This window comes from Tenrec ecaudatus, chromosome 1 (assembly GCF_050624435.1).
Source record: "Tenrec ecaudatus isolate mTenEca1 chromosome 1, mTenEca1.hap1, whole genome shotgun sequence".
NCBI lineage: Eukaryota > Metazoa > Chordata > Mammalia > Afrosoricida > Tenrecidae > Tenrec > Tenrec ecaudatus.
In genome coordinates this window covers 157601180-157616703 of record NC_134530.1, presented here as the reverse complement: position 1 = coordinate 157616703, position 15524 = coordinate 157601180, and the positions used below count along the sequence as shown (strand labels likewise).

Here is a 15524-nt window from a genome sequence, read left to right as displayed (position 1 = left end):
AGAATCCATTCTCCAGGATCGAGCTGCCACCTGCTTCCTGTCAGAGAACGCTTCTGGAAACCCGTTCTTGAGTGATTGTCTTCTGATGTTATTTGTTTTTGGGGTGATGGTATAGATGGTTTGCCCTGAGTCAGAATCAACTCAGTGGCAATGGGTTGGGTTTGGTTGCAGATGGTTTATTTATGTTGAACTTGGAAAAAGCTAAGAGAGGAGCCATTCTGTTTGGGGTCTTACCTTTCAAGTTTCGCTGTAATCCCATTTTCTGGGAAGATGCCTCTCATTGCCATAGGCTCCTTGAGCACCAAAGATGATTCATAAATTTGAGAGAGAGCTGCTAATTGCAGATGAGGCTATTAAAATTATGCTTTTGCAAGAATGTTATAGTTGCTAGAAATAAATATCATTAAAAATGCCCTCTGCCTAAATATGAACTTTCTCTGTTTAGTGCTATGGCCTTATTGGTGCTTTAGTTGTTAGATTTTTAATGCTTTAGCCTGCATTTGTTCCAAGGCTGTCAGAAACCCGAAACAATAAACTACTGAATGAAACCTTAGGAATGAAAGGCGACTTCCAAGTAATAAAGTCTGGCATCTTCTTAAATTGCATTTGAATGCTCTGATTTCCTAGTGCCTTTTTACAGATGAAGGAAATGGGTCCCAGGAGAGCGACCCGACTTAATCTGAACTGGTCACTCAGAGCAGAAATTCAGGGGTGATGCCGTAGTACAGTACCCCCTTTTCAGAAAGAGCACGCGGCACCCCCCGGGAATGGAAGACTTGGAGGACAGCCCGTAACCCAGGATGAGGTGCAGGTGGCATCTGCTTTTGCAGCTGTCCCGGACTGCTCCGGCGCATCACCCACTTTGGGCAACACTGCCCGTTGCGTGAGAGTGAGATGGAAAGAAAAAACAAGGCATCACTGAGTTTTCAGTGTAGGCTGCTCACTTCAACACCAAGTTACAAGGAAATCAGGAAGAATATGTTTAGAAGTTGTTTTGGGGGGAGACTCAAACGGATTCTCCCTGTCCGGAAAAGAACAGTGAACTTCTTGGTTGCTCTGTGGTGCAGGGAGTGGGGAGACCGAGATCGTGTGCCGCGCTTGATAAAATGAACCGGAGGATCTTGAAAGGCCAAAGGGTTACAATCTCTGGTTTAATGATAGCCAATCTTAAGGGACAGTCATGGCCAGCTCCACTTGAACCACGACTTAAATACTTTGTGCTTGACACAGCTACCGTAGACTTCACCCCTCCCAGAGTTCCAGTGTATGTTTTCTCTTAGTTCTTGGCTCTTACACAGCACGTCTTTCTCATTGCACCAGCCTCACATGCACGCAATCTGCTTTGTGCCAAACACTAACCAGTACTTCTGTTTTAGCATCACGAGGAGGAAGGCCTAGGCTAGAGGCACAATATGCCACCCACTGCCTTTAAACAACAAGGCAGTTCCTGGTCCCCTCCACTTCCCTCCTCTCATAGCGACGAGCTTGTGGTCTGTGACTGGTGGCATGAGTTCAAGGTGTCATGTGTTTCTCTGGTGCCTGTTTGTGAGCCAGATAGAGGAAGAGGATGCTGGAGAGAGCGCTGACCAGGAAGATCACGTCGAACCAGCGGTGGTAGAAGTTGAACTGCAGCTCTCCAAGAACCTCTGTGATGATGGTGCGGTACTCCAGAGGCATACTCATGCGGATCAGCAGAACAGAGGAGACCAAGTACATGCCCTGCGAGTCACACAGATGGAGCCAGAGTCACTTTGTTGTGAGGAGCAGCGGAAGAAAGCATTAAGATATTTAAAAGTATAAAAGGTCCCTGGTATTTTAGTTGTACACAAACCTGGTCCATCCGACTTACCATTATCTGTGCTAACAGTAGGACAATGACGTTGGATGACTTACTGCTGGAGATGGCATAGAAGAACTGCCAAGAAAGGAAAGAGCAATCTTTGCAGCACGACTGCTAGATTCCTGTTATGTTCAGCAAGTACCGAACCGGATATAGCAATCTACGTAGAACTCACAAGATGAAAGCAATGAAGAGACCTGCAGAGACTGCCTAAAAGGAATCCGTTCGTTTCCCCCTAGAGGTACCTGGTGGTTGTGAGCATTATGCTGTAACATGTGACAGGGTTCCTACGAAACTTTCAGGGAACTATGTGATTGATGCATACAGCTTTAACATCACTATAAACATTCAGAGAGACGGCTCCAGGCCACTCCACACTTGTGGCTGTTAACCAGCTTCTGGGCACTTTCCAAGGCTGTGGGAAATGCTTGTAGAACCCTTCCCCTCCCCACCCCCCTTCTTTCATTCACTCAGCTCCTGGACCTGTTCTACCAGCAAAGACTTCACCTTTGACCTCCGTGAAGCAATCTTAGGTTAATATCCAGCAGCTGACTATTCCAATTCCCCTCCATCCATATCCTCTCTGCAAATGACTCTCCCAGTTATTCTGTCCCCACTAGCTTCTCTCTCATTCATTCCAAAGACCTGCCAAGCACTTACAGAGCCGGTCCTGTGCTAAATATTGGTGACAGATCAGTGAAGGAAACAGGTCCTGGTCTTAGGGTATTACCATTGGTAAACATAGTTAGCTATAATTTATATGTGATTCAGATACATTAGTTTAACATGTAGAAGTCATTCGGTTGTAGTCTCCGACCTCAGAAGGCAGAAATCCGTAGGGACAACCCTCTCCTGGCACCACAGCTAATGACCCAAGCGCTCCATTCTCACGTGGTGATACAGTTTACCTTGGTAAGAGTAATCAGCAGCCCTCTGATGGATGTGACGATGATTATGCCAACCAGAATGAAGGAAATGTGTTGGGACCAAAACTTCACCTGCCATCACAACGGGAAGAAGAAGAAGAAAAAATCTGGTGAGACTTTGTTCAGAGAACTGTGCTGCTGAGCTAGTTTGGTCCCGTGGGCGACCGGGAGCAGGGGTGCCAGCGTGGGGGCTGGCTGCCGTTGAGTCGGCCCTCACTGAGGCCCTAGCTTTTTATAATCTAATTTTTAGAAAGGGAGGAGAGCAAGTATGTGCCGGTGAAAACCCCGCAGGAGACCTGCAGCGGCAATCTCAATGAGCAGACTTAGCGGCGGCTTGAGGAGCGAGTGATAAAGATAACCCCGATAAACCCGAAATGCAGAGCTAATGAAAGAGCCTCCGTGGGATTAGGGAAAAGCGTGAATTAAAAGGAAACGATCTCAGTAGACTGATGGATTGTATTTAAGATCTGTGACTCATAACCCTGATTACCTAAGACTTGAAGGTGCTTGCTTTGATAATGAGGGCGTAAGCGTGCTGGGCTCTGGGAAAGCGCCGAGGCCACCTAAACCCCAGGCAGGACCTTTGCCACCTGTGGCATTGCCCCGAGGGACAGGTAGCTGTGGGACGCCGGTCAGGCAAGAGAAGTGCCTGAGGGGGAGCTGCCACACCGACATCCACGTTTGTCATGCAGAATCATGAATTAGGGAATATATATTTGAATTATGAATGAAATATTTGTGCACACAGCAACTCGTCTTGGCACATATGTAACTACAGTGAGAAATAGTACAATTTATACACTGCACCTCTACACATAAAAGGATGTCACGATTTGCCACTGAAAAACATACTGTGTATACTCATGTATAAGCTGAGTTTTCAGCACATCTTTAATGCAGTTTTTGGGGTAAAATTAGGTGCCTCTGCTGATATGTGGGTCAGTTTATACTCGAGTATATATGGTACTCTGAGCCGTTTCACCAGGATTGGAGCTAAATTTGCTGTAGTTCATTTTGTTCCAACCAGGCACCGTTAGGCAGCATGTCCTACTGAGAGATGGTAAGGGGAGCATACAGTCTGGGATCATTAAAAACAGAAACCTGCCACCATCAAGTCGATGCGGACGCAATAATCCCATAGGACAGGGCAGAATTGCTTCTGTGGGTTTTTGAAACTAACTCTTCAGAAACCTCATCTTATCCCATGGTTTCAAACTGTGAACCTGGTGGTTAGCAGCCCAACGCATCACCGCTGCGCCACCAGGGCTCACAGCACAGCTGAATGGCCCATAGCACTGAGAACAGGATGTTGGTCTTACTCCAAAAACTAATGGCAAACTCACTGCCACTGAATTGATTCGGACTCCTAGTGCCCTTATCGGACAAGTAGAACTGCTCCTGTGGGTTTCCAAACCCCTCCCCCCCCCACAGCGCTGAGGAGCAGCTGGTGAGTTTGAACTGCTGACCTTGTGATTAGTAGCCAACACACAATCTACATCATGAGAGCTCCTGGTTGGGTTCATTAGTCAAGTGTTTCTCAATCAGAATCACGGGTCATGCAAACCAGGGTGAGCCAAAGGAACTGCCACTAGGGATCCCGTTCATACATGCCCGAGCTTCAGACAATCATGTTTAAACACGTCTCTGTGACCACTGCATGGCTCGAGACAGATCCTCTTAGTGATACACTTGCCTCAGTCTCATTAGGGTATCTTAGGGAAAGAAAAGCCTAATCAAAACAGTGGCTTCCCCGTGGATCTCCTGGGCCACGTAAGTTCAAGGCAGAGAACTCAACTCAGAAGGATGTGCTGACTGGTTTTTCCCTCTCAAATTATGCCAAAGGTTTTTTTAAAAAAATAATTTTTTAAAAATTGTGAATTAGGGGAAGGTTTCTGGAGATCATCAGCTTTACATTCAACAGTGCATACACCTCTGTCAACTCTGATTGCAACCCCTCACTTGACCGTCACTCGTCCCCTTCTCCATGAGTTTCATTTCTTTCCCCTCCTTTCCTGACCCTCTGAAATTTGCCCTTCAACGATGATTCTCCCAGAGGTGATTTCAGTTCCAGATGTGAAGTAAGGGCTACCCCAGGCTCACTCTGACCACTTTCTTTTATGCATGTAAGTTTTTGTTCTGCATTTTTCTCCTACTCTATCCAGAACCTTCTAATGTGGTTCTTTTTAAAACAGTCGGTGGTTATCAAGTAGTGCCTCTGGTCTCAGGCTCACTGACTGATGCTTGTGGCTCACTGGGCTAATATTTCCATATGTCTTTTGATGTTCACCACTCCCTTCTGCCAGAGACCGTGACTGCCCCTTAGATGGTCACTGCTCCCCCAGGGAGGACGCAAAACACCGTCTCTGTGAGCTCCATTATGCCAGCAGACCCTGCGGTCCAAATCTTGATAGGTTTTCTTAAAGGACACAGGCAATACAGGGCTTACTGAAGGGAGCTTTTTGCAGAAAACAAAGTGTGCAGCTAAGAAGTGCTGAAGCCTTTGCTCTCCAGCACACCTGCTCCTCCTACACGAGCTTCCCTGAGAGCACGAGACCGGAGCTCGCTCCGTCAGATTGCTTTTTAGTCCCCAAACTCAAGAACATGGAAAGTAAATACTAGCTGAGACCCTCAAGGATGCCCAAAGTGCTATGTTGTGGGTTGCCCTGGTTGGAATGGAAGAGCACGGCATTCTCTGAGGAAAGAGAAGATGGAAACAGTGCTTTCAGAAGGGTATCTATCACCTAATGGAGGATGTGTCAGGAGAGAATCGCTCAGCGCTGGTTGCGTTCATTTTCTAAAGGCTTCCATGATTTTATAGCAATACTTTTTCACTTAACCTTGTGATATCTAGAAAATACACTCTTCTCTGAGTAAAGCTACTGAACTTGTCATGGTGTATTCAATAGTAATGGTGTCAGGTGTCGCAGAGTCAGTTCTGCCTCACAGAGCTCACGCACCACGGAACGAAGCTGTCCCCCCCCCCCACCCCGCCTGGCCACGCGCCATCTCCTAATTGTTCTGATACCTGGGCCCATATCTGCAGCCACTGGGTCAATCCAGCTTGGCGAGGGCCCTCCTCTTTTTGTTCCCCTCTACTTAACCAGCATGACGTCCTCCTCTAGGAACTGGTCTCTCCTGATAATGTGTCCAAAATACGTGAGACCAAGTCTTGCCATCTTTGTCTCTACAGGGCATTCTGGTGTCCTTCTTCCAAGCCAGATTTGTTTTTGGCAACACAAGGTACTTTCAATATTCCTCACCAACACCTTAATTCAAATGCATAGATTCTGCTTTGATCCTCCCTATTCAAGGTTGCACAGTAGTTAGGTGCTAGGCAGCTAACCCCAAGGCCAGCAGTTCAAAACCACCAGCCGCTCCCTGGGAATTCATGTGGAAGATCTACTCTGTCCTCAGGGTTGCTATAAATCAGAATTGACTCAATGACAGTGATAGATAAATAAATGGGGATATTTATAAAAAAGGTAAAAAGATCATGTTTTATGAGGAGAAAACAATAAACAAACTCTGTACAGGTGACAGTTACTACCTTTAACTCAAAGTCCACACTTAATTGCTACTTATTTCATCAAGATTATTTTTTATAGCAGAACCTATTTCAGTTTTAACATGGAACATTAATTAGTAGTTAATTTTCTACCAGAGAAAGCAAAGGTTGGTTGCTTTAAAGATCTCATCGTAGATCACAGCGAGAAGTATCTGAGGACTTGGTGGGACAGAAGCCGCGAAGTGGTAGCTGGCCACAGGGAGGGGGTGCTGCAGAAATCAGCAGCCTCCATGGCAGCAATAAGTACCAGTCTTAGGGGTTCAGGTGAGAAAGAATCATGGCCCTTCTAATTTTGCCACGCCCACATGTCAACATAGACAGAGAAGAGTGGGAGGAACAGAAGCAAGTGCTTAAAGTAAAATAGTTATTAGACTCTTCACGATTGTCACTTATAGCAGGTAGAAGAGAATGAAGACAAACTAGGATAGTGATATAGCTCTCTTACATCAAATTGGATTCCCAGATAATTCACAGTGATCTCAATGCCTCTTGTCACAGGATCTGTTTTTCCAACCCGATCAAAAACAATATTGATGGTTGCCTGTGGAGACACACACCTTTATATTAGAGCAATCTAACCATCACCCACTCATTTGAAAAGTGATTCACAATAATTCATTATTACAGTAACTTTTGCAGTGGTTCTCAACATTCCTAATGCCATGACCCTTTAATACAGTTCCTCATGTCATGGTGACCCCCCAACCATAAAATTGTTTTCATTGCTACTTCATAACTGTAGTTTTGCTATTGTTATGAATCGGGCGACCCTGGTGAAAGGGTCTTTCGACTCCCAAAGGGGTCGTGACCCACAGGTTGAAAACCACTGTTTTACAGGGAGATTCTCCTAGAAGTGTAATTTTACATACAAACCAAACCATACGGAAACTCTATTTTTGCTATGTACACACAGCCAAGCAAAATCCCAACTTACCCTATTTTTTTTCCTGGAAAGAGTGAAGGGAAATAAGGCTCTGGGTTTCACACCTTGATTTTTCAGGAGCCAGGAAGAGAGCATTCTGGTAGATGAAGTAAGAGAGAAAAAAGCAACCCTAGAGTCCTATGAAATCTGGGAGAAAGCTTTCACAAACTAACAAGGCAGTTTAGCCTTTTAACCTAAATAGCAGCTTTCAGGCCAATTGAAATCACAATTGTTACTCACAGCCACAAAAGACATTGAAATACTTGGAGAGGAATTAGACAAAAGACATGAAAGCCAGAGACACCATACTGCTGAGGGAAACAAAAGATCCAAACCAAGGCAGCTGCTCTGTGCTCATGGGTTGGGAGACTCAATACTGTCAAGATGTCCTTGATGTATAGATTCAGTGGCATCTCAATAGAAAAGTAGGCTTTGGTAGGAATTGATAAAACGGATTCTAACATTCATATGAAAATGTGAAACACAGACTAGCTAACACAAGCTTGGAAAAAGAAGAATGAAGTTGGAGAAATCAAGTACGCTACTTGATTTCAAAATTTTATTATAAAGTGGCAGCGATCAAGACAGTGTGGTTTTGGCATAAATAAAGGCAAGTAATAGAGCCCAGAAACAGACTCACCTATACAGATGGTCATTAATTTTTGATAAAATTGCAAAGGCAGTTCAGTGGAGAAATGACAGTCTTTTCAACAGAGGGTGCTAGAAAAAATGGCTCTCTACATGTGAAAAGAGGAGCCCTGGTGGCACAGCAGCTAAAGCACTTGGCTACGGACCTAAAGGTTGGTGTTCAAACACACGAGCTGCCCTGTGGAAGAAAGATGTGGCAAACTCTTCTTCCAGAAAGACTTACAGCCCATGGGCAGTTTTACTCTGTCCTGTAGGTGATAAGTTGGCTTTAACTTGATGGCAAGGGTTTTATTTTATATGCAAAAAGCTGAGCTTATAGAACACTGATGCAATAATACAAAATCCACTTAAGAAGGATCACAGATGAAATTGTGAAATGTGGAACTACAAAATTTCTAGGAAAAATGTACAAAAAAATCTTTCCGACCCTGGGTTAGGGGAAATTTTAAAAATTTTAGGCAAGCAACAAAAGCATAATCCATAAAAGAAAAAAGAAAGGGGAATTGGATCTTACCCAGATAAAAGAACATCTGTTCTTAAAAGATGCTAAAAGAATGGCAAGTGAAGCCAATGACTGGGAGGAAATATCTGGAAACACACAGTTGATAAGTTTCCAGAACATAGGAAACCTAAGCAAAAGGAAATAACCCAGTTAAAAGACTGACATGAGGTTTGAATAGATACTCACCATGAAAATCTTCCATACGCAGTAAATGGAGAAAAAGTAGCCCAGAAAGTTGAAGTATTTCCCCTTGAAAGTCTCGGAGTACTCTATTCTCTCCTGAGGAAACAGACATAGACACAGTTGGTCTCAGCGCAGTGCCAGTTATGCTCAGTGAGAGCTAGGTCTGCTTCAGAGTCACTGTCGGCAGATACTGCGAGTCAAAAAAAACCACACATGCGAAAATATTAAAATATAGTAAAGTATTATAATAGTAGCAGCGGCTATTAGCTAGTCAATGCTTTCTTTTTTTAAGTGGCCTATAGAGGTTTTTCTTTTATTATTAAATATTTTTATTGTCTCATCCTAATCCATCCATCCATCCATTGTCTCAAGCACATTTGTACATTTGTTGCCATCATCACTTTCAAAACATTTTCTTTCTACTTGAGCCCTTGGTATCAGCTCCTCATTTCTCTCCCTCCCCAACCCTCCCTCATGAGCCCTTGATAAGCTATAGATTATTATTTTGATATCTTACATCATTCTGTCTCCCGTCACCCACTGTTCTCTTGTTCATCCCCCTGGGAGGGGTGGTTATGTGTATCCAACGCTGACTTTCTGTCAGAGTGGGAACAAACACCTGTGCACTGTCAGCTTTGATGCGCACAATCACCTTTACGAAGTACATTTTATTAATTTTACAGATGAGAAAACTGAGGCTTGGAGAGGTTAAGTCACGTGCCCATCATCACACAGCTCAGGGGCAGGGATCTGGGCTCCCATCTGGCTGACTCGAAAGTCGGTGTTACCATCAGTCCTACGCTGCCACCTGTGTGAAGTAACCTCAAAATACATGAGAATAGTTTGCGGCCTTAGCAAGTACATTTCCGTATTTAAATAATATTTCATCTTAGGTATACATACAAGAGTTCCTTCCTTCAGGTAAGTTACTTCTTGATCTAGAGTCTTTAAAATAGGGCTGAACAATGGCAGATGGGTGTATATGGCACTAAAAATATCACTAATTTGTTTGGGAATGAAAGATTCACAAGAGCTACCGTTTTTATCGTGGTGAATCAAGTGGTGTGCGCCACCTTTCTAGATGTTAAAAGGCCTGAACTCTCAATTTCTACTGCTAAGGGTGCCTTCTTTACGAACAATTTTGCTAGGGGCTGAAGTGTGCAGACCCTCGTCCCTGATGCTCTGGCTGACATGGAAGCTATGTGGGTCTCTTGAGGTGCGTGGGCATAAGGCGGGCAGCATCGAAGGCCGTTTGGTCTTGTCCCCTTTCAACCACACTGGCAAAAACCACCCTCCAGTTTCCTTGCTCAGTACCTTGGTAGCATACAGATCGGCGGTTTCCAGAAAGAGCTGCCTGCTTAGTTCTTCCAAAGCATCTGCTTCCTGCTGAATCAGAGTAAGATCTGGCACAAAATGGGCATCAAGGTTTAAATCACAAAAAAAACTCATGAAATGGCCACGAAGGCGGCATCTGCCATTGGTGTCTCCTGTGTAGATCCCACAAGCGGTCTCTGGTTTTCCAGTCGGCAGAGCTTCTTGAGAGCAAAGTTCCCAGCCTCCAGGACAGGTGTGTGCAAGCCACTCAACACGGAGACTCACCACTGAACACCCGCCACTCGGCTTTTCACCAGCTCGGGAGGCTCAGGCAGGTGGGTTTATCTGCTGTTTTTTTGGTTCTAGTTAGTCTAATCTAACCTGAGAACTCTACAAAATGGCGACATAGTAATAACAACACCTATTCCTGAAAATATTTTCTTCCGTATTATTCGAGTAAATATGTTAGGAATGGAAACTAATGTTTTCTGAGTCCTAACAGGGGCTGGGCTCTCTTGCCATCGGTTTATTTGATTCTTATAGGCACCACCTTCCGTGGTTCTCACCCTGAGCCCATTCAGTGTGTGTTACTGTCCATTTTGCAGAGAAGGAAAGGGAAGCCCCGAGAGGTAAATCACTTGCTCAAAGGCAGAACGGCTTTGCTCCCAGGCCTGCTCTTTCCATCACGCTATGCTACTTTCCAAAAACCCAGTGAGGCAGTTATTCTTATTATGCCTACCTAGGAATCAGGGACTCAGAAAGGTGAAGTGATTCTGATACTACCAGTGACTTCAAATGAAACGTGTAACTTTTTTGGCATGGTGATCTCCTTGGGGATTACATACTCTGTTGATCATTTTCTCCCTGGGAATACCCAAAACACACTGCCATTGATTCAATTCTGACTCATGGCTAGTCTACATAGGATTTTCAAGGCTGTAAATCTTTATGGGAGAAGGCAGCCTCATCTTCCTCCCCTGGAGCAGCTGGTGGGTTTGAAAGGATGACTCTGCACTTAGTAGTTCAATGTTTCCCTGACAGTACCACCAAGGAAAGAGGAGGCATGTAATAAATGTTTCTTTATGAAATAAATCTAAACTAGCCATTCTTCCTGGGCTATAACTATTCTGCCTTTCTTTGGTCTTATCTTATTTGCATATGACATCAGAAGTTACAGGTCATAATTCACAGCGAGAACTCACCCTTCTTTTCCTCCAGTGAAATAAAAGGGGATTGTACTCGCCTATGTCGGGGAGAAAGCAGGCGTGTGCTATCGCACGCCTGGTCCTTGATCTAATGTCTGTTAGCCACAGAGAGATTTGATCACACAGTTTGGGAACTAGTTTAACACTTGTAACTTGTTTGGCCAACTGCAACCCAGTTCTTTAAACCGAAAGGTCACAGGAGCAGAGCTAATTGCTAAGAAAAGAAAGGGTCTTGGCTCTCCCATACACCAACTGCACACATTGGGGAGCCATTATGCTTGGTGTGGGCTTGTCAGGGGTTGGGAATTGAATAGTGTAGTGGAAAGAACTATAAAGAAGAGCCCGAAGTTCTGGTTCTCGCTTTGCCATCAATCACTGTGGGATCTAACCCCTCTGGGTCCATTTTCTCATCTGTAAAATGGGAAGACTGACTTTAGGTCGCCCTTCAGCTCGACGACAATGCTTTCATGATCTCATGTGGTGGCCGCTCAGACTCTGCTGCAGGTGGTACCTTAAAAGGGACTATCCCAATACTACTGCTTTTTCTTCTGCCTTTGGTCCAGGGTTGCGAACAAGAATGATCAAGCAGAAGGATAAAGGATACTTTCACTTCCTGGAGCTGAAGTGGTAACACTCTTTATCATCCCCCAGAATCCTGACGGCTTGTTATGCACCTCTCCTTTCTGGAACATAGTTCTCCGAGCCACTGCCATCCTGGAATGAGAGCAAATATAAATCCTCAGCAAGGAAACATGGACCCTCACAGTGTGGTCGCACCCATTTTCCAGGGTCCCAACTGCCCTCCAAGTGCTGAGCAGTGTAGGAAGGACGTTTCGTCCACCGACGGCCCAGGGCGGACGACTCACTTCAGAAGGAGCAAAGGTTTGGAGAGAGGCTCTGCCGCTTGGAAGTTTGTTTCTACTATTTTACTTGGAGGTTTCATTTTCTCATCTCTGGGTGATTGTGAGGAATGAAATAATGTATAAGAACTTGTGATAGCAACTTCCAAGTGCTATTCATACGTTAACATTACAAGTATCATTCCAGAGCAAAATAAAGAACAGTAGCTAACGCAACTACCTAAATAGGAATAGGTACACAGTAGGAACGCTATATGTTTCCTTCTTTACCTTTCAAAAGAAACCGAAACAACACAAACCCAGTCTCTTCGAAAGCATTAGTCTTCAACCTCGGCACCCACTGTGACCTATCCCATTGCTGTATAAAGGGACAGAAGACCTCCCCTCCTCCTGTCTGTCCTCTCAGTCTGTGGAGGACCCACCGTCCCAGCAGTAGCTGTAGCACGCTCCAGTCCACCACATAGGTATTAAGAGTCCTTGTGAGGCCATGAAGCTTACTGGTGTGTCGTGACTGCTCCAGGAGCCCTGGTCATCTAATGGACGGAGCAGGGCTGCTGCAGAAAGGTTGGCGGTTTGAATTCACCAGTTGCTCAGGAGAGAGATGAGGCAGTCTGCTTCTGTCAAGATCTATAAAGTTGGGAATGCTCTGGGGCAGCTCTACTCCATCCTAGAGGGTTGCCCTGAGATAGGAATCGACTTGCTGGCAGTTGGTGATAATTACCTGACGAGTACAATGGGTACTGTAAGAACTACAGGTCTGAAATAAGCCAAACAAATCCAAACCAGCCCAAATGCCTCGCACACAGTGCCACTACAAATAAACCAGGGTAGGTCAAATGAAATATGGTCGCAGGACTAAAAAGATTCATGTGTGCCTATTATGCCAATTGAAAATTAGGGAAGGTGTCAGGTTTGTAACCTTGCACCATAATTATTCAAGATATAATGAGCAAATAATTCAAGGAAATATGAAGAACACAAATACAGCCTCTTCCTATTAATAAGGAAATCTTATTAACAAGTTTCAATATGCAGATGACACAACTTTGCTCGCTGAAAGTGAAGAAGACTTGAAGCTTTCACTGATGAAGATCAAAGACTATAATTTTCAGTATGGATTACATGTCAACAAAATGAAAACCCAAATCCTCACAACTGGATCAATAAACATTATGATAAATGAAGAAATCATTGAAGCTGTCCAACACCCAAGGACAGAGCAGTCAAGAATCAAACGATGTATTGCACTGGGCAAGTCTGCTGCGAAAGATCTCCTTATTCAAAAGCATCATCTTTCCAATTGCCTTATATGCATGTGGAAGCAGGACAATGGATAAAACGGAAGCAGAAAGAATTAGTCTTGGCAACGAATACGGCATATACCACCATGCTGTCAGAAGAACAGACAAAACACTCTTGGAAGAAGTACAGTCAGAATATTCCTTAGAAGAAAGGATGGTGAGACTTCATCTCACATATTTTGGTGCTAACGTTAGGAGGGACCAGTCCCCAGGGAAGGACATTAAGCTTGGGAAAGAGGCTCAGCAAAAAAAAGAAAAAGGAAGAGCCTCAACAAGATGGACTGACTCGGTGGGTGCCAGCAAGGGGCCCACACAGGAAAGGCTGTGAGGCTGGAGCAGGAGGGCCATTCATCCTGGGCTGTATACCATGTTTCATCCTATGTTGTATAGCGTTTCATCCTATGCTGTATACCGTGTTTCATCCTGTGCTGTATACAGTGTTTCATTCAAGTTGTATACAGTGTTTCATCCTGTGCTGTATACCGTGTTTCATCCTATGTTGTATACAGTGTTTCATCCTATGCTGTATACCGTGTTTCATCCTGTGCTGTATAGTGTTTCATCCTATGCTGTATACAGTGTTTCATCCTGTGCTGCATAGTGTTTCATCCTATGTTGTATAGTGTTTCATCCTATGTTGTATACAGTGTTTCATCCTGTGCTGTATACCGTGTTTCATTCTAGTTGTATACAGTGTTTCATCCTATGTTGTATAGTGTTTCATCCTATGTTGTTTATAGGATTGCTGCGAGTGACTCAGCAGCACCTAATGACAACAACCTTTTATAGTCCCTTTTGAGATCTGTTAACTCACAGTGGATAGTTCTGGGTGACAGGGAACAGAAGTGATGAGGCAGCAAGCACTGGCATTTATGGCTGGGGCAATATTAAAGGCACCCATAGTATCCAATACTAACTGGTGTTCTGCAGGCTAAAATGATATCAAGATGAAAAATGTTAGGAATGCCAGTCATGTTGACTTAAGGAGTCCCTTCATCAAACTGCCTTTGCCTGATGAAACACAGCTCCTAGCGTGAGCCGTTTTTGCCCCGTCCAGTAACTGCGGTCAGTGTAACATTTTAGGGCGGTGTAATATACAACCAGGACGCTGGGATCTCTGCAGAGTTCCATTTAGCTTCCTCTTCTCACGGTTAACAAAGCTGGAACAGGTATAGGGAAAGGGAGAGGTTCCAGCCCACTCATTTAAGAGTGCATTTCAGTTTACTGTGTTGGATTACAGATGAGGCACCGGCAGAGAAGGAGCATAGAAGCCCATTTTTATTGTCTTTAATTTCAATGTCTGCAGTGTGACTGGCTGGGCTATGGAAAGGTGACTGACACTGTACCCTGCAAATTTCCAGGACAGGGAGAAAGGTACACTAGCTAGAAGTAGTAGTTGGCTGCAGAGACAAGAGTGGCTTTGCTTACAAAAATTAAAAAAAAAAAATCCACTTTCACTTTTAATTTTATAACTTAATTCTCAACCAATTTTGCTCTTACTGAGGAAGCTGCAGGAGATAAAGGAATATTCATACACCTCAGAAGACAAAGCAACAAGATCAAATTAGTAAAAAGGAATAATAATAAAACAATATGAAGTACTATAAAAATAGATCACTTATATCTTTATCTTCACAATACCCCTTCTACCAAAATAATAATTATCCCTCTTACCTCTTTATAAGAAGCATAGTCCACAACAAGAAACAACTACCTATGTGTTCAAAGCTAAATGACATTTAAAAATTCCCAATACCCCCAAGGTAGAACATTTACTCTTGGCTGAGGTCTGTTGGTAGTTTTGCAATTTAAGAAGCTGAAGAACATTTATTGTGGTTTAATATGTCATCTTGTAATCTATCTCCACTGATTCTGATAAGAAGTCAGTTCTTACTTTTATTTTTAAATAAACATTTTGCTCTTAAGTAGCTATGGTTTCATATACAATTATGAAGAAAAAAAACCACATCAGGAATCTCATGTACCTTTCACCCAGCAAAACTAGAGCACGATATCCTAGCCAGGCTACCGACATGCAAATAGCTAACATGCTGAATGCTTCCATCACAAGGATCCTCAGTCGCCCCTGTAGAGCCTACTTCCCTCTGACCCCAGCCCCTCCTCACCCCTTGGCAACCACTTATCTGTTCACCGTTAGTTACTGTATATACTCGCGTATAAGCTGACCCGAATATCAGCCGAGGCACTTAATTTTACCATAAAAACTGCTGAGAAACGCGGCTTACACACAAGTGTAT

General features: G+C 44.0%; 1 protein-coding gene across 2 annotated transcripts in view; it reads right to left on the bottom strand.

The window, feature by feature from the left end:
• Window positions 1-1121: 1121 nt before the first annotated feature.
• GPR89A (G protein-coupled receptor 89A) overlaps window positions 1122-15524 on the bottom strand; it is a 40203-nt gene continuing 25800 nt past the window's right edge. For both annotated transcript variants that reach the window (XM_075560522.1, XM_075560529.1), the window contains 7 exons: window positions 11710-11819; window positions 9901-9989; window positions 8590-8682; window positions 6777-6872; window positions 2749-2838; window positions 1850-1915; window positions 1122-1719 (listed from right to left, as the gene is read on the bottom strand). In XM_075560522.1, coding sequence (XP_075416637.1) covers window positions 1513-1719; window positions 1850-1915; window positions 2749-2838; window positions 6777-6872; window positions 8590-8682; window positions 9901-9989; window positions 11710-11819 — 751 coding nt within the window. In that variant the 3' untranslated portion in view covers window positions 1122-1512. The remainder of the gene's footprint in view (window positions 1720-1849; window positions 1916-2748; window positions 2839-6776; window positions 6873-8589; window positions 8683-9900; window positions 9990-11709; window positions 11820-15524) is intronic.